Source organism: Haliotis asinina, chromosome 2, assembly GCF_037392515.1.
Source record: "Haliotis asinina isolate JCU_RB_2024 chromosome 2, JCU_Hal_asi_v2, whole genome shotgun sequence".
Lineage (NCBI taxonomy): Eukaryota > Metazoa > Mollusca > Gastropoda > Lepetellida > Haliotidae > Haliotis > Haliotis asinina.
This window is the reverse complement of record NC_090281.1, coordinates 82,016,070-82,041,984: the sequence shown is the minus strand read 5'-3', so window position 1 is coordinate 82,041,984 and position 25,915 is coordinate 82,016,070. Positions and strand designations below refer to the sequence as shown.

General features: G+C 38.4%; 1 protein-coding gene across 2 annotated transcripts; it reads right to left on the bottom strand.

Annotated features, from left to right (window-relative positions):
* Positions 1–13,943: 13,943 nt before the first annotated feature.
* Positions 13,944–25,093, bottom strand: LOC137272934 (cytochrome P450 3A8-like). 2 transcript variants are annotated; one of them, XM_067805359.1, is made up of 15 exons: positions 24,956–25,093; positions 24,485–24,652; positions 23,875–23,971; positions 22,424–22,482; positions 21,858–21,954; positions 20,960–21,079; positions 20,058–20,146; positions 19,096–19,238; positions 18,030–18,154; positions 17,503–17,617; positions 16,799–16,959; positions 16,288–16,376; positions 15,803–15,940; positions 15,016–15,178; positions 13,944–14,832 (listed from the first exon to the last, which is right to left on the bottom strand). In XM_067805359.1, the coding sequence occupies exons 2-15, from the start codon at positions 24,550–24,552 to the stop codon at positions 14,752–14,754; spliced, it is 1,545 nt and encodes a 514-aa protein (XP_067661460.1). In that variant the 5' UTR covers positions 24,553–24,652; positions 24,956–25,093; the 3' UTR covers positions 13,944–14,751. The 2 variants fall into 2 exon arrangements, with proteins under 2 accessions (XP_067661460.1, XP_067661461.1); XM_067805360.1 differs by lacking the exon at positions 24,956–25,093 and having other exon boundaries at positions 24,485–24,786.
* Between the last annotated feature and the right edge of the window lie 822 nt (positions 25,094–25,915).

Genomic DNA, 25,915 nt, shown 5'->3' with positions numbered 1-25,915 from the left:
CATCTGATCCCGCAGGTTTTCATTATGAAGATAATACAAAACTGTGGATAATGGATGCTCAACGCTAGATGACATTTAACCCTCTCCAACACACCACTGCATGCAGGAAGAGCTGGCAGCAATTACACTGACATGAATTAAACATAACAGAAGGTTGAAACGGTCTGAACCAGTGGGGTATATAGGTATTAAGGTTCAACGCCCGGATCTTTTGTGCGAATGACGGAATGTCAATTGATTTCAGAGGATATATATAGATCGTGGCTCATACAAATTGCGATAACGTGTGTTTCCATACTGTCCGCAGTCACCGACTACTCCTTTTGTTGTCTGGGGCAGTGGGGAGGTTAGAATGTTCGCCCGTAACTCTGAAACCCCGGGTTCAGTTCCCCACATGGCTAGAATGTGTGAAACCCATTTCTTGTGTCCCCCACCTCGTGATGTTGCCGGAATATTGTTAGAGGCGGCGTAAATTCACATGCTCTCACTAACTTTTTGTTGTTTCGCACCGCACTCAATAATCAAATTAGATACGACGGCGGCCTGTATTTAATCCAGCGATTGATATTATGAACAACAGTCCACGACTACCCTATCCACTAAAAGACGCAGGTACAGGCATATGCAGCATTATACACCAGTGACGATCCGGGGTAGAATTGATTTACAGTAACCCATGTTTGTCGTGAGAGACGACTAATAGGATCGTTGACGCTTTGATCCATCCCATGTGAGTAGATCGATGTTCATGATGGTGATCACTGGAATGTCTGGTCCAGACTTGATTGCCGTATAACTGGAATATTGGAGAGTGCAGCGTTAATTTAAACTCACTCACTCACTCACTCACTCACTCACACACCCTCTCACTCACTCACTCACCCTCTGGAACGTTAAAAACGTTAAACAGATCTACGGTCATACTAGAGATTATACTGTAAGGATTGCTGTGGACATGAGGCGTGACCCAGTACATGTGCAAGTCATGCCTTCAAACTAGGCCAATTACGACTTCTGAAGCATGAGATATATATGCATGACATCTGATGACTCATTACTGCGCTTGATCGTGTCGAAGTTGCTGGATTAACCACCCACTAACTGGCAATGGAATCAGACAAAGTGATAGTATGGCGAAGATTGGGGAATCGCAGTCTCTATCATCGAGTGTGGTGATTCCAGATACCTATCATAATGGAATGGCGGTATACAGGATAATGTAGCGTGCGGAAAACATCACGATCCTCCGTGCTGCGAACCTCGTGGCATCGTTTTCAAACCTCGCCCCACAAGAATTCTGAAAGGATTTCTTTTCAACTGTGATTTTTAGCTGGATTTGCATCGAAATACATTCTGCCACGTCTCTGATTACACGTGAGGTCGCGAGGCTTACCACTACCCAGGTTAGAGTGCATTTGGGTGCGTGGAGTACAGTCTTTCTTGTCCAGGTTTACCGGTCCGATGCTTAAAGGGCAATCTTTCTTACACTGGCTTGCCATTTTGATACTTAGAGTAATTTTTCTACAACTTTGCCTAATCGTTACGATTCTAAAGTACATTCTCTGCTATCTCGATCCGATGCTTTAAGGTGCATATTTTCTGACCATGGCTTACCACTAACCTGTCATTATCCTGCTTGAAAAAGATCAGTGGACACATTCAGTATAATTACCAACTGGATACACGCGTAAAAGCATAACAACCATGACAGCTTACGGATGTCTCCGTATGCATTCATTCTTCCTTAAAGAAAGCTGCTGGCAGAACGGGTGAGTAGAATCCGCAGTGACGGTGCTGAGATTACATTCTCACTAGCCTGAGCTCGAAACAGATTACAGTCGTGCTGTCATGTGCCCAAAGTCTGTTCTTTCACCTAGATACCACGCTAAGAACGCATTCTCTTTGACCAATGCTTATATAATTGGGATGCTAACTACATATTAACCCCAGGGACATGTAATGAAGACATCAGCAGCGTACGCCATGAGCAAAAGCTTGGTACTTTTCTCCCTAGAGCATTCATTCTTTAGCTAAGGTTTGGCATTATGCTGATTAAAGCGTACACTCTTTCGCAAAGTCTCTGCATAACTCTGCTTAGAGGGTACATGCGATTTAGCGAAGGCTTGCTATTGAGTTCCCCCGAGCACATTCCTTGTAATGTAATTACGATGTGGAGCTATACTCTTCAAGAAGCGCTCAAGGTACATCGAGTAAAACGTAATCTCTTTAAATTTTTTTTTCACAGTGACAACATGTAAACTTTGCATTAAGTGAATCCTTTCTCGGCCTGAAATGTTGGAATGAAATGGCGTTTGACGTCGCGTTCACGCGCTCGTGCTTCTACTCGTCAAGAGATAGGCCGGTTTAACAATACTAGCCAGCTGTGATATCACGCCACAATTCAACAGAGCTACCTCATTCAGTGCTCAGGCTCATAGCCCCCAGCTCCAATCCATTTGTGCATTCCTTTAATGCATTACGCCAGGCAAGGTAACAACAAATACCAGGATGTAACGTCTTTTGGAATTAGGCCGCCAGGAATCGAACCTCTACTCTCAATTCCGAAGTTCCGTCCAGTGGTTCACCATGGTGTCGCCGAGACAAATCCATTTCGTCTCCAACCATAGGTAACAAACAGCCTGCATTCTCTCTAAAACAGGCTTACCAGTCACTGATCTAACGTGGCCTGCTTCTCCACACACGTTTAATGATCTAAATCTGGCTTCCCTGCTTCCCAGTGTAAGGGCTTCCTTGTTACGCCTCACCGCTACATGAACCCTTGAAGTGATGATACATCGCGGTGCTTAATCGATGGCATGCTCATATAGCTACCAGGTATGTGATAGCGTTTCACATTCTTGTCTCTCGAAGTTCGAGAGTGACGTTAATCACACAAAACGTGTTCCAGGGACTATGTGATGAAATGTGCATCTTTCATTAGGCTTGTGTATGTGGCTGTTTACCTAGTTCTCAGGTTTTCTGTGCCAACACCCTTCCAAGGGAAGGGGATCGAACGCTGGGCCAGCGAGAAGTAATATCGATTCATGGACAAATCTTGCGTCACGTGGTAGTCACGTGACAGGCTATGTAAATGACAGAGATCGTGGTGCATTAGGAATAAATCGCCGTTCCAGTGCATTACAACTCATAGTAACATGGCGTGGTATTTTGCATTGTGTCGTGTGTGACTGTTTTTTTAAATATAATGACCAAGATGTAGACGTCAATTACCGTTGTGAATAAATCTGTGCCTAATGAAATTGTTATGAAGTAAGGTTGCATTCCACACATGAGTGACCCATGATTCCACAATGCAGGCATCGCACAAATCTACAATTGTAAATGGTGCCAGTGCCACGTTTTGGACCATGAAATTTTGCTAGTTTCCTACAGAACGTGATGACCTCGGAATTTGGGGCACATCAACGACCAAGTAAGCAAAACGCCTTGATGTATATTTATACAAGTAAATGGACTCCCTGTTTAAATATTCACAATAATCTCCATCAGAGAGATGAAAATCTCAATTTTACATTCATATTAAGTTTCACAACACGGAAAATTCTAGTAAATGTTCCATACCAACCCATGCAATATTGTTTGTTATGAAATGTGTCCATCGCATGCACTGAACAGCACAGAAGCACAGCCAACGTAACACACCGTTATACACTGAAAGGGAAGGCAGTTGAGTGATGCAAGGGGGAGTCGAGCGTTCCTCGTCACGCTGAAACCCCGGGTTCGATTCCTCACATGAGTACAGTCTGTGAAGCCCATTTCTGATGTCCCCTCCGTGATATTGCTGGAATATTGAATACAAGAGGCGTAAAAATTAAACCCACTCACTCACTAGTGCACAATGCACTCAGCTGCTCCACAGGTGAGGTGGATCTAAAAACGTGAAAATGGAAACAAACTGCAACCTGAGTGAAGCCATTGTTTTCGCTTTAATGCTGCCCCTATCGCCGCATCCACCAAGTCCATCACTCCATTGTGACCAGACTACACCGAAATGACCCGGAGCTGGTGGAATCACGTTCAATATGTATCACCACATGCCTCTCCAGCCGTGACAACAAACAGCAATGCATTATTAATTAAGTCCTAATGTTCTGAAGATAACGGTTTTGATGATTTCATTTTCCAATAATTTCTAGTGAATGTTTTCCCTCTGTTAAGGCTTCTGTTGGGCTTGTATACAATGGTATGTTCATGGTAAGGAATTTGGCAACACCGGTTTGTTTGCCGGTGGCATTGCTAATGGTGAAGAGTGCATGACAAAGCCTGTACAAGCCAATCTTGCGCTATCACTTCTGGGCTTTACACATTGTACGTATGTGGGGGAATCGAACCCAGTTCTTCAGCGGGACGAGCGAAAGCTTTATTCTCTAGGCTACTCACCGGCCTAGTGAGGAATGAAGTGAAACGTGTCGTTAACGGTTATTATTCGCAGCCACATAGAGGGGCAATATTTCCGAAATGTTTAGTTGGAGAAATGAGTCTGAAACTTCGAATCTCAAAATATTTGTTTTACAGATTCATGGCCCGCTATAGGTTTTTTCAACATGCTGCATTCTGTGTTAAACGGGGAGACGTTTCAAAATAACAGTGATCACTAAGTCCGAGAAATGAAGTCTTATACACTGATGTTACCGGTCCGCGATATCAGAACAGATTGTGTCTTAAAAGTTCTTTTTCACATGATTATGGCCCTTGTTCCGTGGTTTTCATGTTATTGAGTACGCATAACATGGCTACAAGTTTGCTCAGACTAGTGACGGCATGCACATAAGTGATATGTTTCATGGTTATGTAACGGATACGTCTGGATACTGAGTTTGAAGGTTAGCGTCGTAAGCTGTTTAACCAACATCAAGTTGGTATGGGTATAATTAATTAGTAATATGCAACCGTGACAGGGAACATCTAAAGTGGCAGAATGATGGGAATCAAACCAGAACCTTCGGAGCTACAACTCAGATATATATATTATGTATTAAAGATGGCAGTCAACAACTTATGGCTGCTTAAGGTGACAGCTTAAACGAGATAAGGAAGCCTTAACAGAAACAGGACAGCATAAAAATGTCGTAACTTTAGGGGAAGATGGACATTCTCAAATGTGGCACCCCTGTCTTAATATGACAGCCTAAATAAAACACGACAGTCTTTCAAATATGACAGACTCGTTTAAATATGACAGAATTATCTAAACACTTGACAGGCCGTTCCAAATGGCAGCGTCTGCAAAAGCCTAAGACGGCAGTCAAAACAGAACTCGACTAAGGCGCAATCTCAAGAAAATTCACTTAAATACTTTATTGTATGAAAGCCTCGCGTGAGTGACATAGTTGGAAACTCAGGGCAAGAATTCGTTCAGTGAAAACACTTGATGTTTGGCCCAAGTTATGTTGATTTTGAATAGAGAGTCCCTGAGTGAGTTCAGGTTTTAGCTATACTGTAAACAAGAAATGCCACGACGGAGGACACCAGAAAAGGGCTTAACACATTGAACCTGGGGAATCGAACCTGTGTATTCTTTGTGACGAGCCTACGCTTTAACCACAAGGCTATATCGCCGTAACAACGCAGGACAGTAATGAAAACATTACACAGATGTTGACATCTGGCAAGTACTGATTTGAAATTCAGGGCAATAAACATCAATTAGCATTTGTCTTCTACATCAATATCACAAAATGGGGGCAGACTTCGTGAATTCTCAGTATAGACTGGAATAGTGTTAATTATAATCCCTGTCTAAAACAAGTAATGATGCAAAGATGCAAAGGTTGCTATAACAATATATATCCTTTTCTAAACATTACAACCTAATGAGAACATTGCTCCAATACGGCGGATCAGGTCAAATCAATGGCAACCAAATGGAACCAAACAGTATGATGGTGTCCTAAATGTAAACCTATGAGAACATCCTAAAAGCCAACAGAAGATGAAACAGCCAAGAGTTGTATCACCTTATGTATGATATCTTAAACAGCCAAGAGTTGTATCACCTTATGTATGATATCTTAAACAGCCAAGAGTTGTATCACCTTATGTATGATATCTTAAACAGCCAAGAGTTGTATCACCTTATGTATGATATCTTAAACAGCCAAAAGATATATCACCTTATGTATGATATCATTAACAGCCAAAAGATGTATCACCTTATGTATGATATCTTAAACACCAAAGATATATCACCTTATGTATGATGGTATCTTAAACAGCCAAAGATGTATCACCTTATGTATGATGATATCTTAAACAGCCAAAGATGTATCACCTTATGTATGATGATATCTTAAACAACCAAAGATGTATCACCTTATGCATGATGGTATCTTAAACAGCCAAAGATGTATCACCTTATGTATGATGGTATCTTAAACACCAAAGATGTATCACCTTATGCATGATGGTATCTTAAACAGCCAAAGATGTATCACCTTATGCATGATGATATCTTAAACAGCCAAAGATATATCACCTTATGCATGATGGTATCTTAAACAGCCAAAGATGTATCACCTTATGTATGATGGTATCTTAAACAGCCAAAGATGTATCACCTTATGTATGATGATATCTTAAACAGCCAAAAGATGTATCACCTTATGTATGATGATATCTTAAACAGCCAAAAGATGTATCACCTTATGTATGATGATATCTTAAACAGCCAAAGATGTATCACCTTATGTATGATGATATCTTAAACAGCCAAAGATGTATCACCTTATGTATGATGATATCTTAAACAGCCAAAGATGTATCACCTTATGTATGATGATATCTTAAACAGCCAAAAGATGTATCACCTTATGTATGATGATATTTTAAACAGCCAAAGATGTATCACCTTATGTATGATGGTATCTTAAACAGCCAAAGATGTATCACCTTATGTATGATGATATCTTAAACAGCCAAAAGATGTATCACCTTATGTATGATGATATCTTAAACAGCCAAAAGATGTATCACCTTATGTATGATGATATCTTAAACAGCCAAAGATGTATCACCTTATGCATGATGATATCTTAAACAGCCAAAGGATGTATCACCTTATGTATGATGATATCTTAAACAGCCAAAGATGTATCACCTTATGTATGATGATATCTTAAACAGCCAAAAGATGTATCACCTTATGTATGATGATATCTTAAACAGCCAAAGATGTATCACCTTATGTATGATGATATCTTAAACAGCCAAAGATGTATCACCTTATGTATGATGATATCTTAAACAGCCAAAAGATGTATCACCTTATGTATGATGATATCTTAAACAGCCAAAAGATGTATCACCTTATGTATGATGATATCTTAAACAGCCAAAGATGTATCACCTTATGCATGATGATATCTTAAACAGCCAAAAGATGTATCACCTTATGTATGATGATATCTTAAACAGCCAAAAGATGTATCACCTTATGTATGATGATATCTTAAACAGGCAAAGATGTATCACCTTATGTATGATGATATCTTAAACAGCCAAAAGATGTATCACCTTATGTATGATGATATCTTAAACAGCCAAAGATGTATCACCTTATGTATGATGATATCTTAAACAGCCAAAGATGTATCACCTTATGTATGATGATATCTTAAACAGCCAAAAGATGTATCACCTTATGTATGATGATATCTTAAACAGCCAAAAGATGTATCACCTTATGTATGATGATATCTTAAACAGCCAAAGATGTATCACCTTATGCATGATGATATCTTAAACAACCAAAAGATGTATCACCTTATGTATGATGATATCTTAAACAGCCAAAAGATGTATCACCTTATGTATGATGATATCTTAAACAGCCAAAGATGTATCACCTTATGCATGATGATATCTTAAACAACCAAAAGATGTATCACCTTATGTATGATGATATCTTAAACAGCCAAAAGATGTATCACCTTATGTATGATGATATCTTAAACAGCCAAGGATGTATCACCTTATGTATGATGATATCTTAAACAGCCAAAAGATGTATCACCTTATGTATGATGATATCTTAAACAGCCAAAAGATGTATCACCTTATGTATGATGATATCTTAAACAGCCAAAGATGTATCACCTTATGTATGATGATATCTTAAACAGCCAAAAGATGTATCACCTTTTGTATGATGATATCTTAAACAGCCAAAAGATGTATCACCTTATGTATGATGATATCTTAAACAGCCAAAGATGTATCACCTTATGCATGATGATATCTTAAACAGCCAAAGATGTATCACCTTATGCATGATGGTATCTTAAACAGCCAAAGATGTATCACCTTATGCATGATGGTATCTTAAACAGCCAAAGATGTATCACCTTATGTATGATGATATCTTAAACAGCCAAAGATGTATCACCTTATGCATGATGGTATCTTAAACAGCCAAAGATGTATCACCTTATGTATGATGATATCTTAAACAGCCAAAGATATATCACCTTATGTATGATGGTATCTTAAACAGCCAAAGATGTATCACCTTATGTATGATGATATCTTAAACAGCCAAAGATGTATCACCTTATGCATGATGATATCCCAAACTGGCAAAAGATGTATCACCTTATTCATGACGATATCTGAAACAGCCAAGAAATGTATCACCTTATGTATGATGATATCCTAAAAACCTACACACGCTCGCACTACATGATGGCAACCTAAACAACCAAGAGAAGCATCAGTTTGTGATATCGGACAGCGTCAAGAGAAGCATCAGTTCATGATATCCTACAGCGTCAAGAGAAGCATCAGTTCATGATATCCTACAGCGTCAAGAGAAGCATCAGTTTGTGATGATATCCTACAGCGTCAAGAGAAGTATCCTAAAAGCCTACAGAAGCATCAGTTTATGATGGCACCGTAAACAGCCATGAGATATATCCCCTTGTAACGATATCTTTAACAGTCCACAGATGATTCAGGTTACAACAATACCCTTTGTGACTGAAACGTTTAAACATTAATAGAAAACGCAGAATATACAACAGCTATATGCCTATCTCAGAATCTTATTTATGAAAAATCAATAAACATGCTTTTTTCGGCAAAACGTTACAATAAAACATGGTAGGGGTCATGTGGTTGCATATTAATTCCTTACCCTCGAGACATCACTTTCTTTACACTAAAGTGTTCTACTATGGAGTATTTTATTTTCGGGGTGGTGTGTCTCATAAAGCATTCACCCGTCAAGCCGAAGGCCAAGGTTCGAATCCTGACATGAGCATATGATGTGAAGCCTATGTCTGGTGTCCACTGCCGTGATAATACTAGAATATTGCAAAAACTGCCTAAAACTGCTTCATTTTCACAATCCGTTGTAGGCACGAGTGGTGATTACACGGAATATATGGGGCGGTGGGGTAGCCCATTGGTTAAAGTGTTTGCTCATCACACCGAAGATCCTTGTTCCATTCCTTACATGATCACATTGTGTGTAGTCCATTTCTGGTGTCCCTCGACGTGATGTTGCTGGAATATTGCTAAAGGCGGCGTACAATCCAACCCACTCACCCACTCAACACCTACACCAGCACTTTCAGTTTCGACAGATTTTCTTTGACTCAGTTTATGTGAATTTGTACAAGGTGTGCAAGACGTGATAAGTACTGGTCAGTTATCCAACGAGCACGAAACTGGTGCATTTTAGCATACCGCAGTGTATTCAGTTCAGCAGCTACACAGCTTCAGAACAGATGCATATTAATGAACCACCTGTGACGGAACGCACCAAAGTCAAGGTCACCAAGAACCTGGTCTGACGGGCAAGTGCGGCACGAGAGTAAGGATAATAGCCAATCATTGCATTTTCCCGACAGAGCTAGACACACTTTTATCTGGAGATCAATCCAAGAGCCCAACAAACGTGAGATGACTTACACTGCCGCTACCATTAAGAGCGAAACAGGAGACAGGAGAAAAGTAAAATCTCAGTTTATTTTAAGCTGAGACAAAATCGGTTAAGATATGAAGGTTAGGTTCCAGCTACATCTGTAGCTGCTGGATGTACAATATGAAAAATCCCCCTCCCTGCCATCCACACCAAATTATATGTGTATTTAAATGTCCCTAAACCTCTATGTGTACACATGGGCTTTAATTAAGAACCATCTGAATACAAGAGAATTTTGTAACATTTAGTCAAATCGTATCCCTGGATACTGGAGTCCACATGTAATTCACGTGCCTCACATAAAATCCTACCAGGTCGCATGTTCACGTGATACGATGGCGCCAAACCTATTGAGGTATAAGTTTCATAACTGCACTACATGCACAATAGTTTTCTTACCTGACAGTACGACAGTACTAAGAAGATTCTTGGCATATCAAAGTGACAGACACATATACGATGGAAAGTCATTGGTAGGCAAGATGCAGGGCTGCTGGTACTAGCTTGCACATTAGCCGAGTGGTAATTAGTGAGGTAAAGAATGGGTCAAGATCTGATAGACTGACAGATGACAATGGTGGTCCCAATTCGTCCGGCAAGATGCAGTCCCGTGGCCCATGTCGAATAACTGCCGTGAAAAGGAAGCCGACTCTCTACCGGTGCCGTCAGGAGGAGGCTGCATGCAGCTAGTCCGAAGGAACGCCGTCAGATCGGACATCTCTTCCTAAAGGATGAGGACTATCCTCATCCTTCTTCTACCCAACTTCTAGAATCCCAAGCAAAGGAGTCTCTTCCTCAGCCAGGAACGTCTGCCGCCATGCAGGCCCCAAGAAAACCACCAAGTTGAGGATATGGCGTAGGGTTATTGGTCTGCTGAAACTCCCAGTCTACAGGTTACCGAAAGCCGTTGTCGCGTATGGAGACGTCGTAACGCTGCACATCATCAGGATATGATCCATGCACCCGAACCCATTGGCCGTGGCTCAGTGATTGTGTGGCGATTCGTAGGACTGAAGCTGGATCTCATTACAGTACCTTGGACACTTAAGGGTCAGCTACAATATGTACTGAATACCGCCGTAAGTGATCATACCTCAGTCAGTCGTCCGATATTCATGAATATACGCTATACCTCGCCGTTCTCCAGCCAGTTTACAAGACAGCGCCATGGAAACATTACCATAGCCTGCAACGATGCTCCGATACGCAAACCCCGCCAAACATCTTTGGGAACGTCTTGAACAACTTTGTTCTAGAACTCCTCCAGTACAAAATCTACAGGAACTGACGCAGACACGCCATAAAGAATGACAGACGATTCCGATGTTAAGAATTCGACGATTAATTGCCAGTATGAGAAGGCGCAATCCCTCCCTCCCACTTGAAGTAAATAATACTTATATACATCATCACTGATAGGTAATTATCCAGTGTTTGTGTTTGGCTGGCCATTACCTCGTGAAGCATTACCTCGTGACGCATTTCACCACACATTATTCATATACTTCCCTTCAAAAGTTTAGAATCACTAGTTTAAATATAAACAAAATTTTGCAAAATATTCAATACTGTTAAAAATACTTTTTACACATGAAGTGGTCTATTGTAAAACAAATTCGTAACGTTGAAAAGATTATTGCCATGAGTTCAATAAATGAAAACAATCAGTGAAATTGGCAAATTCAAATTCTTAACAACACTTAACGCCAAAACGCAGCTGTTCACATGCACGACATGTGCACATTCTTTTCAGCAATTTGATGCAAGATCCTCGTGCAATTCATCTTCATAAGGTTTGCAGTTGGTTCCCAAAACCAAGTGGAGAAATCAGTCTTCAATGTAACCATATATAAAAACATATAGTGTTTATTTTAAGTGAGTCTAATGTTTTGAAAGTATATATAGTCTCTCATTGTACACATGCGAGCTCCATCAGTTCTGGACCTCGGCTAATTGCATATACACAAGAAACATCAAACGTGTCCGTCTCATTTCCTCATGACCCAAATGACAGCTAGCCTACGTCACCACAAGGCAAAGCGAAAGTCTACACTGATACTGCAACGGAATGTATGAGTGAGTGAATTAAACCTATACGTCCCATCGACACTGTTTCAGCCAGAGCTATAACACTTTATTACAATACGTATGGAGACTAAGTATATAAGTAACGTCAAATCAAAACTACCAAGTGGTTACTTGTTACTTGCCGAATCCTCTATTTCCGTCATAACAATCCGCATCAATTCACTTCCTACTTGTAAGTAATCACCTAATATTTTATGTCCGCTTCAAAGATGACGCGTAAACGATCTCCAACCATGTTGGTATGGTCTTCGTCAACTGTAAGCATGTACAACAACTACTCAACAATAGCTAAAACAAAATACAGATACTTTTGGTACAGAATAGAACACAAACGAGCAGAATTCATACCAAGTTATTATTATTACAGGAGAAATCACTAAATTTCCCTTAAATAATATTTCACAGGTATATATCATGTCATATATAGCATACAGTCAGTGAAGGCAAGTGGTACTCTGTAATTGGACCTTGCACTATATTTAGGCAGAGTGTTTGATTGTCCCACCCTCCTATGATGCAAAGAACCCTTTAGAAATATCTAGCAACTGTTTTTATTTTTTATTTTTTTTGCATATAAGGGGAGCTAGCTGTTATCTCTTATCTCATATTACATATCAAGCCACCAAGAGACCGACCTTGTGGGTGACCCAAACCCTTAGTTTGCTTACCCTAGATGTCTTGCCCTCGATGAAGCGTGGATTACTGTTGGTAAGAGGTGAATATTACCATCATTGTCTTGTACTATTCTACCTTTGTATGGCCATAGAAAAGCTTTATTTGGATTGTAAATGTGTGAACTTTGTGTTTATTTTAGAATATATCTGTTAATTACAGCACATTTCTCTGGTGTTTGTTATTTCTTACACAGTTCTCATTTTGACTGAATTCTGGTGAACATTTTAGTTTCAACTAGGGAATGAACACCTAACATGATTGGGAATTCTGGGATTAGATGCACCCATATTTTTTCAAAATGTTGAATCTACTACTAAAATTAGGTTACAAACTGGGTTTTCAATGACTTGATTCACTGGCAAAATGCTAGTTGAAGCAGAAATATTGTTCTTAGTAGAGAAAGAAGACCTGTAAGTCAGGCTTTACATTCTTAAAGTCTTGCTCATACTAAATATTCTGTTGTTAAACAGTAATAAACACTGTAATCACGCAAAGACTGGGGTAGATCTTCTTATCATTGTAACCTGACAGATAAGGGGTCAAAGTTTATACCCAAGGACTAATGACATATATGGTCATGAATACTTTGGCAATATTTTTGTGTCATGGCAACATATTTGTTATATGTAAATTCATAAACTGGTCATCCATAAATATTCTTATCATCCATAAACAGTTTTGTTCACTATAATCATGATAATCTCAGTCTCTAGGTTATGTACAGATTTATGTTTTGCAGATCTCTAATCTTCAGAATACCTGAAAGCATAATGGACATCGGTTATCAGAAGGATGCATTGCATTGTGATTCTCCCTATATTTCCTTGTGTGGAAAACACACCAATTTTTAAGAAATGTATTTGACACTCAAAGAAGCCATTCTTTGTTTCAGCAGATATCTTTGACAGTCAAAATATATATCCAACTGTAAATCATTAAGAGACGGTACTAAACAGACTTGTTCCCTGTTGATGAATGCCTTCCTTAAGATGCATAAAAGGATGCTCAGTTGACCATGTGATACAATAATACCATTGGTCTGACATTATGCAAAGGTAACTGTGAGCCATCCATTCTATTACCACTACTCTTATCATGCCTCATTACATGTATAATAGTAACTATTCCGAAAGAAATCATCACTTATTGGTTAGGTTTATTTTCACTTAACATAAAGAGATGATTAAAAAGGATAACTTCTCACTAATTTGGAAAGAAATGATAACACAACATGATAAAAAAGAATCTATATGTTTACTATAAAAATATATATTTGTTCCGCTTCTATGAAAGCATATTGAAATCACATTACACCAAAATATATGAATCATACAATAGGCATGATTATATAACATATCATGTGTATAGCATAAATTTTGCTGGTCAGTTCAACAAAGTGAGGTCATGAAAATATTCTATATATAATACATATACAGAACTGATCACAAGTCATCACAGGCAGTTCCTTCAACAACAAAAGCTTGTTTATTGTTTATTAAAGCAATGTCATAAGTAATATTACCTTGTATGACAGAGGTTTTAGAAATAACTAAGTCCAGACCAGACAATCCAGTGATCAACAGCATGAGCATCAGTCTCCTCAACTAGTATACAATGACATGTGCCAATTAAGTCACCCAGTCCGACCACTAGATCCTGTAATTAGCTTCTTATGACACACATGGCTTTGCTGAAGACCAATTAAAACCCACGGTATCACCAAGTTAAGTGAGATCAGCGTTATTATTGACCAAGTATGTATCATTGCAGTGTTAATACTCACAAATCTAGTCAGCTAATGACTTCAAAGTGTTGTGGTGTATTAATAAATTATTCATGCACATATGTTTTTTCAAAGCTTAATCTTAAGAGAACAATTTGTTTAAAATCTATAACATATATAAAACATCCGTGTACTTTGTATGTAATTCATGTTGACTGTAACTATGTGTTTACGGGCTGATGGCCTTCACACAAACAGCTTGACATGAAGTGAAGTCCTCATCATGAGAGGGATGGGGTTGCATCGGCACTTTCTTTCCAGCTTATTTCTTTCGCTGAAGCATCTTCACCCAGATTCCATTTTCTGCTTCCAGGATACCAAGTTTCTTGAATGTCATTGGAACCTGTTGATAATTAAGTGCTATATTAACCTTTTTATAGGTTGAATCCAGTAATAGACATTTGGTTGTGTGTTTGAGCTAATCACACAATTCTACGTTTGAGCTAATCACACAATTCTATCGAATGTGATCATGTTTCAGTAGATCATTAGTATTTATACAAACATTTTGTAACATTTTCCTTACCTGAGTTTTCTCACTTCTGATTGGTTTAAAGTTCTGCAGAAGTCTAGCAATCCCAATCTTTGTTTCCAATAGCGCCAGTCTCATCCCAATACAGTTCCTTGGCCCAGCACCAAATGGGATATATGTGAGAGGGTCGCGTTTTGCTTTTGCTTCACTTGTAAATCTAGAAACATGGACATTGGAAACATCAGGCTGAACTCTCCACAGCATCACATTACTGCCACAACCTATTTTAAAGCCTTACTTTTGTGGTGTTGTGGTGTTATGTCATGTTCTCTTATATGGTAGAAGAACAGTGAGGAGTATAATAATAGATATCAGCATATGTACAAACCACTTGGACGACAGCCCAAGTATATTTCAACCACTTTAGACAAAAGGACACAATATTTAATGTTTTCCCCATTTTTCCGATGAAATTTAACCATTTTATGACATGTTTGTCTAAATGTGTAGGCTTCTAAATACAACATGGATGACAAATGTAATTTGTTAAATGAACTAAGAAGTGAAGAATGACTACATCTCACTAGCCTCTAAAACCTAAACAAAAACTATAAACCAAAAAGCTTTTAACTACTTTAAAAAGAAAGACAAAACATTGTCATATGTAGTGTGGCTTTCACACAGAAAGTAATTCACATAATTTATCCAGATGTATTAGGGGGCCATACTGAACCTTGAGTCTGAAGCAAATGTTTGCAAAAAAGCCCAAACATAATACCACATTACCCATTTCATGTTATCAAAATGAAAACCAGATTTAAATTTAAAAACGGACGCATACCTCTCAGGATCAAATCTCTCTGGATCTGGCCAGTACTCCTCATCATAGTGGATGGCGGCCACGGGGATTGTGATGTCCATATCCTTTGGGATTCTGATGCCGCAGACTTCAACATCTTCAGTGCAGTGTCGGTCAAACCTACAAATTAGTCATAAGGAAGTTGATTTATTCAGTCATGAACATATTTCAGCTTGTAGTGATGTCTGTTGCCAAGATGTTTCAGAGAAATGCTGAAGCTCATGAGAGCGGATTTTCTTTAATACTCGAAGCACTCGTGTGCTTCATGAACCAAACTCTAAATGTCATGAGGTTTGATTCAAATGCCACGTGACCGATGTACCTAGTTACTTTGGTCCATATATCAAGGTAACTCGTGTGATTGTGGCCTGAACCAAACCCATTTACATGAACTGTTCAAGACACATTAGCAGAGATTACAAACCCCGGACAGACATATGACCCGGACATCAGCCGAAGCTACTGACCTGGTAGAGGGAGGGAAGAGGCGGAGTGTCTCACTGATGCACATGTCCAGGTACTGAAGCTCACTGCACTGCTCATAGGAGATCTCTTGCTGGAAAACACACAAACCTTCTTACAAAGGGAACTACACAAACAAAAGAAATAAACTTTTATGCACTTCTTCATGATAAAACACAGCATCCAGTTGGCTTGCAATCTGGGATATACATGTAACTCAAAACAATGCCTTCAAAATTATAATTCCATTAAGAACTCCACACTAAAGTGTGTATACACTGTTTTTAATGATACAGGCATGAACATGACTTGAAAAAATTGATTAAAATTTGTTTTCATCTTATGACATTGACCTTGAAGGCTATGAAAGAGTAATGTCCAATGTCAATACTCTTTGTGCAAAACCCACTGAATTCATGCTTCATAAGGCTGCAAATTATTCGAAATCAATACCAGCACATGTATCATGATTTTGTACGTGTCCGTGTCTGAAGGTTCTTACATTCATTGACTCACTTTGTCTCCCAACACTCTGTCTACCTCCTGGATGACTTGTTCACAGATGTCTGGGTTGAGGGCTAGGTTGTAGATGAGGAACGCCATGGTGGTGGCTGTTGTGTCATATCCTGCCACAAAGATGATGAGAGCCTGGCCGTGGATATCTTCAGTTGTCAAGCCTGGAATGAAATTTTCAAAATATTGAAAAAATGTCATGAAATTCTATAGTTCACCAGTATTCTTTGGAGTGAGTGAGTGAGTGAGTGAGTGAGTGAGTGAGTGAGTGAGTGAGTGAGTGAGTGAGTGAGTGAGTGAGTGAGTGAGTGAGTGAGTGAGTGAGTGAGTGAGTGAGTATGGTTTTATGCTACTTTCAGAAATATTCCAGCAATATCACAGTGGGGGACAAAGAAACTGGCGACCCCACTTTGTGCAGGTCTGTTGTTATACAGGTCTTATTGTGCCAACAAACTGAAATACCGTGCAAAAGATTAACACAGCTCACTCAGACACAGTAACACCTTTCAAACATTTTTTGGTTAGATACTACTTATGGAGGCAGTGTAGGAAACTATAAATCAAACAGATGAAATATACAGCAATCGTTACAAAAGTTTCCACCTCACAATTATCAGAGACCATGCAATAATTTTAGTAATAATAATGATATGGTCTCCGCAATTATCAGATGTGAGCAAGTCTAATCACTGTTCAGTATCACCCACCCCTGCTACTCCAGGTCTGTGAGGTGACCAGACTATCCCTGTGGTCAATCTCCTTGTCCACATCCTCACTACCAACCTCTGCATCTATCATCAACTGAAGGAGGTCGTTACTTTTCTACAAAGTAAGTCATAATTCTAAACATACCATCACTGAAAGGCTCAGAAAGTCTTAAATCCATGGAAAAATACATATATTTGATGGTCATCAACAGAACAGGAAAAAAGAACAGAGGCCTACTATTTCAAATGAAAAAATAAAATAATAAAATTTGAAAATAATTTCATACAACTGGAAAGTTGCTGCTCTTATTATGTATTGTACCTGAAGATATTTCTTTTAATATCTTTAAGTCAAATTTATGAATTATTATCTGTATCTATCAAAAAAAGCCAAAAGAAAATTGTTTGTCTGTGAAAAAAAAATGCTTTAGAGTTGGAACTGCTGATTCTGGGTAAATAAAGGTATTTAGAAATAGTTCTCACACACATCAACATATTCCATGTTTTTATTGCCTGAACACTAATACCTGGGAACTGCTTCTTCGTTGTTTGATTGCGTCGTCAGTAACCTTCACGAAGAAACTGGTGACATTTTCTGGCCACATTCTGATGTTTAACAGCTTCAGCAATGGCACCAGGAAGGGAAAGAAAACTGGAAGAGGTCAACAACAAGGATTTAGTGAAAGTTGTGTGATGCCTGGGTCTGTAATAATCAATCTCTGTAGCCTGTCAAACTATCAAGGCTAGCCCAGGCAAACATGTGGTCGAGAGCATGAAGAGACCAGCATCATTAGGTCATAATGACACAACATCAATGCCTGTGGTGTACTAATATTAGGAAGAAACGTATGTACTCCATAATACCAGTCACAAATATTCTATGTCAAACCAGTGATTGAAATTATGAGTAGTGCTGCAAAACCTTTGGGCACAACCATGTCATCATTTCTGACCAACTCATACACATATTTGCCTCTTATATTTGCCGCATATGTTCCTCTGTCCTATTGTGAGTTTTTATTAAAATATGTTATTACATCATAAAAAGGTTACAAATTCTTAGTGTAAATTTAAACTTCAGTGTTTATTGCAACTAAATTAAAATCTCATAAAACTACATAAGTAGATGTAATCACGAAACAAAACCAACTGACCAGTGTCTGGTGTTTGCTAGACAGGAAATAAAGTTAGGATACAAAGCAGAACCAACAGGCCATATGTTTCCCAAACAATATGACAATGCATGTAGAGATAGTTTTACCGATGTGATTTTTTAGATCTTAACTGTCTAAAGATTATGAGGAAAGACTTTTTTAAGACATTTTCACTAACCCCACAATATACAGATAAAATTCTATTATTACTGATTATGGACACCCCTACCAGAATTCCCCTGGGTAATGTAAGGAAGTAGCCTGTCTCACAGTCCCTGAAAATCTATTTTCTGCTTCACCCTGCCTTTACTGTAATCCAAAGATTTAAATTAAGTAAGTCCAGATTTTCCTCGGGTTCAGGTTCTGAGTCTCCAACATCACTGGTGCTCCTGAGTATTACTTATACACTTTCAGACACAAAGCACCAAGAACCGCTTACAAAAAAGGATAATCAACCAGATCTTCGGATTAAAGAATGCCTTGGCACCCCTTACAAAGGCGTTGTTGGGATCATTCATGGAGTCGATGTCGATACCAAATGCTGTGCTGCATATGGTGTCCATGGTATATGCACCAGTCAACCTGTCGATAACAAAATTAACATCCTAGCAGTACTGTCCATCATTGATTGGACAGCATATAGACTTATTACGTATACAATATACAGTAACATGTAAACAATATTTAATTACAGATTTGTTACAAACTGGACTTCCATGACAATGAAATGAATGAGTCTTAACAAATGCAAAAGAGATAAACAATATTTTGCAGTCAGACTCAGATCAAATCTCATTTGAAACTTACTCTTTTTAAAATAGGTGTAACATGAATATCTTTACACTTTAAATAATATTTTGGTATCTTTTCTCTTTTACTAGATTAACTTCCCCAAAAACAATGTATTATGTTTACCTCACATATTTGGTCTGTATAGCTGTTGATTTGAGCATATTTCCATGATAAAAACCTTTATAATATTGGTTTCATATTGTCTCCATAAAGTTTGTCCATGGTATTGTTTTGTTGTACCGGTATTTCTTGCAGTTTTGTTTTTCTGATGATCTAAGGATGGGTTTCTGATGATAAATTCTAAACCAAATCGTCATGGGTATTGTCTTCAGAGTAACAGGCATGGTATAAAGAACATATAACCAATTTGTCATTACAGCTAAATACTTTGGTTCTTTCTCCAAAAGCATTTCCCAAAACATTTGGCCAACAAAAATACACAGTCGAGGAACACAGCCATAACGCCTAATTGTGTTTTGCCATTGCTTTTAGACCTGTTTCAGATAATTTTTCTGTTGTTTTTTTAAATACAATAAAACATTTCACTTAGGTTTTCAAGCTTTATAACATCAGTGTTGCTTCATGTTGATATACTAAATCCTCACTCACTGTTTCACCTCAAATTCTTCTCCAGACTCAGCCTTGACCTTGAAGTGTTGGACTAAAGTGTCTGAAGTCTTGTTAATGAGTCCGACCATCTGTAGAACACATGGAAGTTATGGTGCACGAAAACATGACAGCAGTTTCAGTAGCAAAAGTACTAATTACACCATTGGAAGGCTCATTTCACGTGTCCATTCCGCAGAAAAGTCATTACATACAATACAATAGATCTCAAAGTTTAAAATTAACATGCATGAACCACCCTTACTGTGCACATATAGGTAGAAAAGAAAAGACCCTGTATAGTATAAATGACATTGTGCTATAACAAGTGCCAACAAATAGACAGCAAATGCTGTAGAACAACATTCACTAAGAAGAATAACAGGTGCTGCAATATATGCGTCATCCTCAAATAATCAACTTATTCCATTGTGTTGATGACATATTTTCAGTGTTGAGTACAACTAATTATACATATGTCATTAGGTGAGTGAAAGGGTGAGCGAGCGAGATAGTGAACAAACATGGTTTATATTGCTATTTAGGAATACATAAAAAATGGTTATTAAAAATGGGTTTCACACATTGCAGCCATGAGTGCAACTGAACCAAAGTCAAGGGTGTTGATTATTCTTTTGTTTAATGTCACAGGACCAGACAATCCACCAGCATGAGCCTCAATCTATTACAACTTGGATACGATGACATGCATCAACCAAGTCAGTGAGCTTGACCGACTGTTAGTCGCCTCTTATGACAAGCCTCTTAAGACCAATTCTAACCCAGATCATCAAGGGTCCAAAGTCATTGGCAGAATGAGCAACATCAGGCTATCCCACTGTCTGAATTTTCAGTCTGGATAGTGGGACTGAAGAGACTTCCTTTCAATAACTGCAACAGAATACCTTTTTGAGTTTCCCTGAACTGAACGTTGGCGATAGCAGACTTCTGACGTGTTTCCAGTGATCATCACGTATTGATGTCATGGAATAGTCCATAGGGTAGTCGTTCGCGCCTTCAAAAGCCTGGACATATGAAATGAATACACATATAAGTTCGGCAGCAGTTTTAGCCCTAAGTATATACTGTTACTGGTCAACACCAAGGTTTCAACAACAAATCATATGAAATAAAAAATTTCCAGCTTACAAATCACTGTTTGTATGCAATATTCCTGTTCCAATCAGCAATCCTATCTGACTCCTACACTACCGGTAATATACTACTAATCTATGTAAGTGCCCTACTCAGGTAGTGCAAGTAACTTGTGTATTGGTATACCACATAATTATCACCTGAAATCAGCTATTTGCAAAAGTAGTATATAATCACACTGCAGCTTTTATTGACAAAGGTTTATGCAAATCTCTATCAAAAACTTTGGTCACTGTTTTATTAAAGCTTTTATTAAGTGCACCAATTTGTCAATTTGTTAACATTCTTTAAACTTTGGGGAAAAGAAAGTGTAACACCTTGTACAACATGTGATCAAAAATTGAAAGAACTGTATATCTAACTATCAATCATTCTGAAACCATATATGATCTGATGTGAATTTATACCCCAAACCCTACAAATCTACTAACTGCTCAAGAGAAGTTATCCATCAGCACTTGTGTAACATGTTCAGTTTTTTATTGCTAACTTACATTTTCATTTAAAATCAAACAAATTAAAACCCACTGTGAGGTATATAGTTTCTTTTGCCTCTCAATATATTATCACAACAGATATTGTACAGTCTAGATTTCCCTGGTACCATATTCACCATAATGTGCCCGGTGAGTAAAAAGCATGACAAACCCTTCTGTTGACGAAACAGTTGAACTTCTTGATGAGGACTTCCTTCATGATGTTGATGTCAGTGATGAACATCATTGGGTAGCTGCCCTCAAATATCCTACATACAAATGAATATATATATTTAATAAAGTCGTGTGTTCAGTGCAGAGGGGTCATATCAAATTTAGACCTTGACTGTTCAGGGATTTATACAGACGTGCTCAGAGGTGCATATTTGCCCCAAGTCTGTGACAAATGTTGGTAAATATTCCAAAATATGAATTAAATACGTCTAATTTCTCGAACTAATGTTTCATCTTTGTATGTAACTGAACAGGAACATCAAAGTATGAGAAAGTTCTGAAGCCTAGACTAACTGAACTGAACAGATCTAAGGTGTAGGTAACAAAATACATGCCCACGATACACACTTTGACAAACTGCAGACAGATAGATAAAATATGTCCACTTATTGTATCACCACTTTCATATAATAGGGATATTGCTATTGGGTTTGATCAAAATTAGGACCTTATCTTATATGAAACTACATGAATTTGAATAAAATATAAACACGTCATCCTTACCCAAATGCTTTATCCTTCTTGTACTGACGATACCATTTTCTCTCAACAACAACGGATCCCTGTTACATGCAAAATGCTATTCTTCATAAAATGCAATATATACAGTCTAAGTAAACTTAGTCTCAGTGTGTTTCGTTACACTCCACCACTGAGTCTAACACAACCTAGTAGAAGGTCGTGCCAGGTAACCTTTGAGCGACCAATCAGCCGTCCAATCAAACGCGAGACGGTTAAACAGATTTAACCAATCAGACAATGGCTACTATTTAGGGATCGGAGGGACTTTCAAAATATTCAGGTCACTGACACAGATCTCTCCAGAAACAAAAATCCGCATATAACACAATTTTTTTACTGGCAGTGTATACGCTTTGGGGTTTCTGTTGACATGGTTACCATTAGCTAATATTTCCGCAAGATGACATCCTTGAACATTGCCAAAACACCAATTTCAGCGACTGTTTACTCACCGTTGTCATGGTTGTATGTACGCCGTGTGCATCACCCGGAAGCGAGCGTACGCTAAATAGCATTTGGAATCATTCGGGTACGAACCTTTTCGAGATAAAAAGTTCAGAAGGTATGTGTGAATGTCCACTTTCGCGATTTGGTAATCTGTGTTCTGATTGGTCAATCTGATTGGTTACCTGATGTGACCGCCCATAAGGTTTTGTTAAGTTTACTTAGACTGGAAATATATATATAATATCAGCAAGTAGCAGCATTTCAAAATAAGTGTTGTATACCTTAACACTGTATCCTTACCTTCTAATCTGCTAACAATGGACTCTTCCATTCGCAAATCTGACAGAGTTTAGTCAATTTTCAACTTCATTTAAAATGCCAATACTCGTTTCTAAATCAGGGATTCTGGGTAAGAATACATGCAGAAGCATCCAATCCTGGTCATAAGAGGAAACAAACTTTTTTTAGGCAATTAGCGTCAGTTGGGACAACATGGATGGTTGCTTACAACATCACTTATTGGATTGTGTGGTCCAGATTTAGTAATTTACAAGCCACAGTCTCAAGGCAGGAATGGTGTTGAAAACACCATTAAACAACAGCAACCTCAAATGAAAATATATTCCCTCAACAGCATCAGGCATTATCCTGGGATGGCAACAAGAAACTATATTTTCCTCCGAAAACACAATATTGTGTGGTTTGAATGGAAGATTTGAATTTATCAATTAAAAATAAAATCGGCAGAAATCTACAGAAAATTACCATCCCTGATTATCAGAGATATCTTCCCCAAATTACTATTTAAATTAACAAAAATTGCACAAATTGTTAACATATACAAAGTGATCATACATGTTCACTACTGTATGCCACTACATGCTAGTGAGGTACCACTAATTTGAAAGCGAACATCTATAATTCAGTATTCCATATTTTTAACTGCCATCACAAGAACCAATTCTCTAATTAATTTTAACCTTTACCTCAGAAGACAGATGATGGAAATGTCCGAACACTGGCACTGGTTTTGGTCCTTTCACGCCAAGTTCCTTGAATATGCCATATTTACGAGTCATGTACCTGTAGGCCAAAAGAGTGTATGTAGGAGGGGTTATCATACTTATATACTGGCATGCATATAAGTCTGTGTGTGGGGAGTGGTAGTGGAGGTAATGGTAGAGGTAGTGAATGTGATGGTGGTAGTCTTTGTTTTTGGTTTGCCGTATTATGCTTCACTGAGCAATATTCCAGTTATATTGTGGAGGCCTGATTATACCAGACAATCCAGTGATCAATAGCATGAATGTCAGTACTATTACACATTTCACTTGCTTTCACATAGGAAAATTAACAGTGACTTAATTCTTTAACCCTAATTCTCACAAAACAGCATTAAGCTACCCTATCCAATAAGTGGTTTACAATTTGAAATCATCTTCTCTGTAAACATTATTTTTAACAATAAAATTAAGTTTGATTTAACAGTAAGGCCGACTGATTAATGTATTGATGAGAATATAGAAGCTGTATTTGAAGTTGACAGTGTAAGGGGAAACAACTGAACATAAGAATATCAATAAAACGTTAACTTACAAAACATATGCAACAGTTAGAACCACTCCACACAGGAACATGTATAACATTCCCATCAAGATCCCCATTGTGACCTCACTGGACTCTCTCAAACAGATGACAACAGTTCTTTGAGCACCGTCAGCGGTTTGTTCAGGTGGAAAACTTCCCCATGTCGCTCCTCCACCACTGAAATGATTCAGATGTGATGGTTTTATACACTTAAAACGACCTTAACCTCTAAAATGATGCAAAGGTTATATGTATTTCAAAACTGGGTGAAAGCCGGTCGAACTTGGTGTTATCTGACGTGTTCGCTCATTGTGGGTCACAGTTGTGCAGCAACAACATGACCGGGATATGGCTAATAAGAGGAACATGCCCATGTCTTCTCAAGGACAGCATACCGACATATGTCATGATATGACACAGTCCATGATTTCACCATTCAACTATCTGCTGCCAATTAACAAAAAAATAGAACATGTGTACCTTCTGTTGCACAGCAGATCACTTTGGGAACCACGTCATCCGCTGGGTCAACAGTGTCGATGATGACAGCGTTACTTAAATTGTACCCCGGCGACAAGTCAACGGTACTGTGTTTTACAGCGACGGTCAAAGGGAGATAACTTTGAAATACTCTAAATCCATACATGAGCCACCACCAAATCCATACCATAAGCTGGAAAGTATGATGTCCTATAAAAACTCAGTGGTACATACTCCGAAAATCGACAGTGTTATATAACACTGAAAAAGGGAAGAAATAAACATAAAGCATAAACAAAACTACTACGAAGCTTTTATTCTTACGACTCATTAACAATATATGTGATGTCATGAGGAAATGATAACGTCAGATCATTTCGTTCATAACATTGAAAAAATGTGACGTCATATCTAACCAATCAAGATTTCAGAATCGCTAAAACGCAAACGTGTATTTATTTTCTGAAGACGCTTAAAAGAAAGTGAAATCCCAAATATGACATATGTTGCATTTGACCACTTTCTAAATGGCATCGTGTAGTCATAACTTCTGCTTGTTGTTTGAAATGGGTTTTGTTGGATTGGTTGGTTGGTTGGTTATTTACAGCGACACTGAGCAATATTCCAGCTATATCGCGGCGATCTGTAAATAATTGAATCTGGACCAGACCATCCAATGATCAACACCATGAACATCTTACTTCGAGAGATCTGCCAAACCAACCCTGCACATGCTATCCGAGATGGAAGAGATGGTTTATATTAATCTTATGGTTACAGCGCCCGGTCCTCATGCTGAAGACCCGTGCTCGATTTAAGCTGATACACGGGGAACAGTGTGTGAAGCCCATTTCAGCTGTCCACATTGTTAATATTGCTATAAGTGGCGTAAAACAATACTCTCTCATTATCCGAAATGACTGTCAAAATGTTTTTGGTTTTGGGGTTCTTTTTGTTTTG

What these genes read in the sequence shown, in the direction of transcription:
- LOC137272934 (XM_067805359.1), bottom strand. Translation starts at nt 24,552, where the DNA reads ATGGGGATCTTGATGGGAATGTTATACATGTTCCTGTGTGGAGTGGTT. An exon ending in AAGAAGGATAAAGCATTTGG is followed by an intron (nt 21,955 to 22,423) that starts GTAAGGATGACG and finishes ATTTGTATGTAG; the next exon opens with GATATTTGAGGGCAGCTACC. An exon ending in GAGAGATTTGATCCTGAGAG is followed by an intron (nt 15,179 to 15,802) that starts GTATGCGTCCGT and finishes CCATGTTTCTAG; the next exon opens with ATTTACAAGTGAAGCAAAAG.